This window comes from Pyrus communis, chromosome 16, assembly GCF_041283825.1.
Source record: "Pyrus communis isolate YQ-2024b chromosome 16, ASM4128382v1, whole genome shotgun sequence".
NCBI classification, from domain to species: domain Eukaryota; kingdom Viridiplantae; phylum Streptophyta; class Magnoliopsida; order Rosales; family Rosaceae; genus Pyrus; species Pyrus communis.
Window position 1 is genome coordinate 23,076,251 of NC_142580.1, and position 2,097 is coordinate 23,078,347.

At 42.7% G+C, this 2,097-nt stretch overlaps 1 protein-coding gene across 1 annotated transcript; it reads left to right on the top strand.

The window, feature by feature from the left end:
• Positions 1–1,112: 1,112 nt before the first annotated feature.
• Positions 1,113–1,783, top strand: LOC137744612 (uncharacterized; the record flags this gene model as incomplete). The annotated part of the gene is made up of 1 exon (XM_088688113.1): positions 1,113–1,783. A coding segment is annotated over one exon (669 nt), but the record flags the coding sequence as incomplete, so codon positions are not given.
• Between the last annotated feature and the right edge of the window lie 314 nt (positions 1,784–2,097).

Sequence of the window (2,097 nt, forward strand, 5' to 3'; positions counted from 1 at the left end):
GCTTGAGGAGGTGGTTGTGGTGCCATTGGCCTTGGAAAGAAACCCGGGGGTTGTCAGAATCCACCTTGTTGGGCAGATTGTGGTGCATCTCTCCATCTGAAATTGGGGTGGTCACGCCATCCTTGATTGTATGTATTAGAGAAAGGATCACCCCTTGGTTGGTTTTGACTCCCATAACCCACGACATTGGCAGATTCCCACCCTCCATCCTCAATTAATTGAGGGCATTGATCAGATTGGTGTCCTTGAATAGAGCATACACCACAGATTGTAGTTCCTTGCATTTTAAGGCCTTCAACAAACTGCGATAACATAGACGTAAGGTTAGCCATTTGGGATTGTAACTCAGAAATAGAACTTACCTCATTTACATGTTGTGGTCGTGGGGTGTCTCTCTGCCCAACACCTTCATATTGTTGTGCGTTGAGTGCTCGATTAGCAATGAGAGTTTTGGCATCCATGGGTTTCTTGTCCACTAAAGCTCATTCCGCGGATGCATCCAACATTTGACGTTCAATTGGTAAGAGACCTTCGTAGAAATATTGAAGAAGAAGCTCCTCCTTCATTTGGTGCTGTGGACATGAAGCAACAAGGGTTTTAGGGCTGGTTTGGTATTGCTGTGCTTTGAAAAAAAGCTGCTGTGAGAATAAGCGGCTGTGCTGTGAGAATAAGCGGCTGTGAAATAAAGCCAGCAAAGTGTTTGGTAAACTTTTTTGTAAAACAGCTGTGACTGTGTGAAATGACCAAAAAGGGTATATTACTAGATGTGCTATTAATTTAATTTTCTTAACAAATAAAAGTGAATTACTAAATATATTTTATTTTTAGAAGAAAAATATTTATAAACTTTATCTTAAATATTAATTAGTATGACAAACTACTTTAATAGAAATATTTTAGAGTGAATAGCTAGGATTCATTAGTACAATATTGTTAATGTACTTGAAAGTAGTCTCAGTCAGTGCTAAATGTGGCTTCCATGCAACCCCGAAATGAGTCCGCCATCATCAATTTGGCAGATAATCATACAATTAAATAAATAGAAGACATTGTTGTAAAATCGACGGTGTAATTTATAATCAAACAAAAAAAGAACGAGACCTAAATTTTGAACTATAAAAAACTCAATACAAATTTATAATCATACAATCCAATACAAACTCATTCCCAGTAAACCAACCCAACCTTCCCTTCTCCGTTTTGACCCTCCCCATTCCCACAATTCCCACAATGTCCCTGCCCTCAAAGTCACAGCCTCCTCCGCCGCCCACCACCACCGACCCCTCTTCCCAGGTAACACCCACAACAACCCAAGCCCGATTCTTCAAACTCTTAAACATTACGCCAAAACCGCCATTCTCATCGGAGTCACCGCCGCCGTGTTCACCACCAAATCATCGACTTTGCTCGCCATAGCCGAACCTCCGCCGACATTGACCGAAGAAGCGCCGACCCAGGTCACAGATAACGAGAACAACCAATCCTCATCGCCATTGTCCGACTTCCTGGGTTCGAATTCGGAAGCCATCGGTGCCCTGAAATCGCTTCTGCAGCAGAAGCTCGAAAACGGCGAGGACGACGAGGCGCTCAAGATCCTGCAGCGCTTGGTCGAGGCGCAGCCGTCCAATACCGAGTGGAAGTTCATGATGGAACGAGAGAACGAGAGAACGAGAGAGAGCCTGAGGTTCGGGTTATGCGAGAGAGTTCTGGAGAAGGGAAAGGCGAGAGCGTCGGTGAAGGGAAAGCCGAGGGCAGTTTTGGGTTATGGTATATTTCATTAAACTTGGACACTGTTCACCCGTGTGTGGGTGAAAATAAGCAGCTTTTGAAAGCTGCAAATTGCAGCTTCTTGTCATCTCTTGGTTTTGGGCTTTTTTTCACCCTCAACTTTGAAACAAAGCTGTTTTTCAAAGTTTACCAAACATCAAAAATTTTCATAGCTTTTTTTCATAGTAGCTTTTTTTTTAAGCACCTCAATCCCAAACAGGCCCTTAAAACGTTCATAATAAGTTGGAAAAGATTCACCTTGGCTTTGCTGAATTCCACTAATCTTCTTGCGAAGAAGAATGACTCGTGATGTCGGAAAGAACTTCTCTA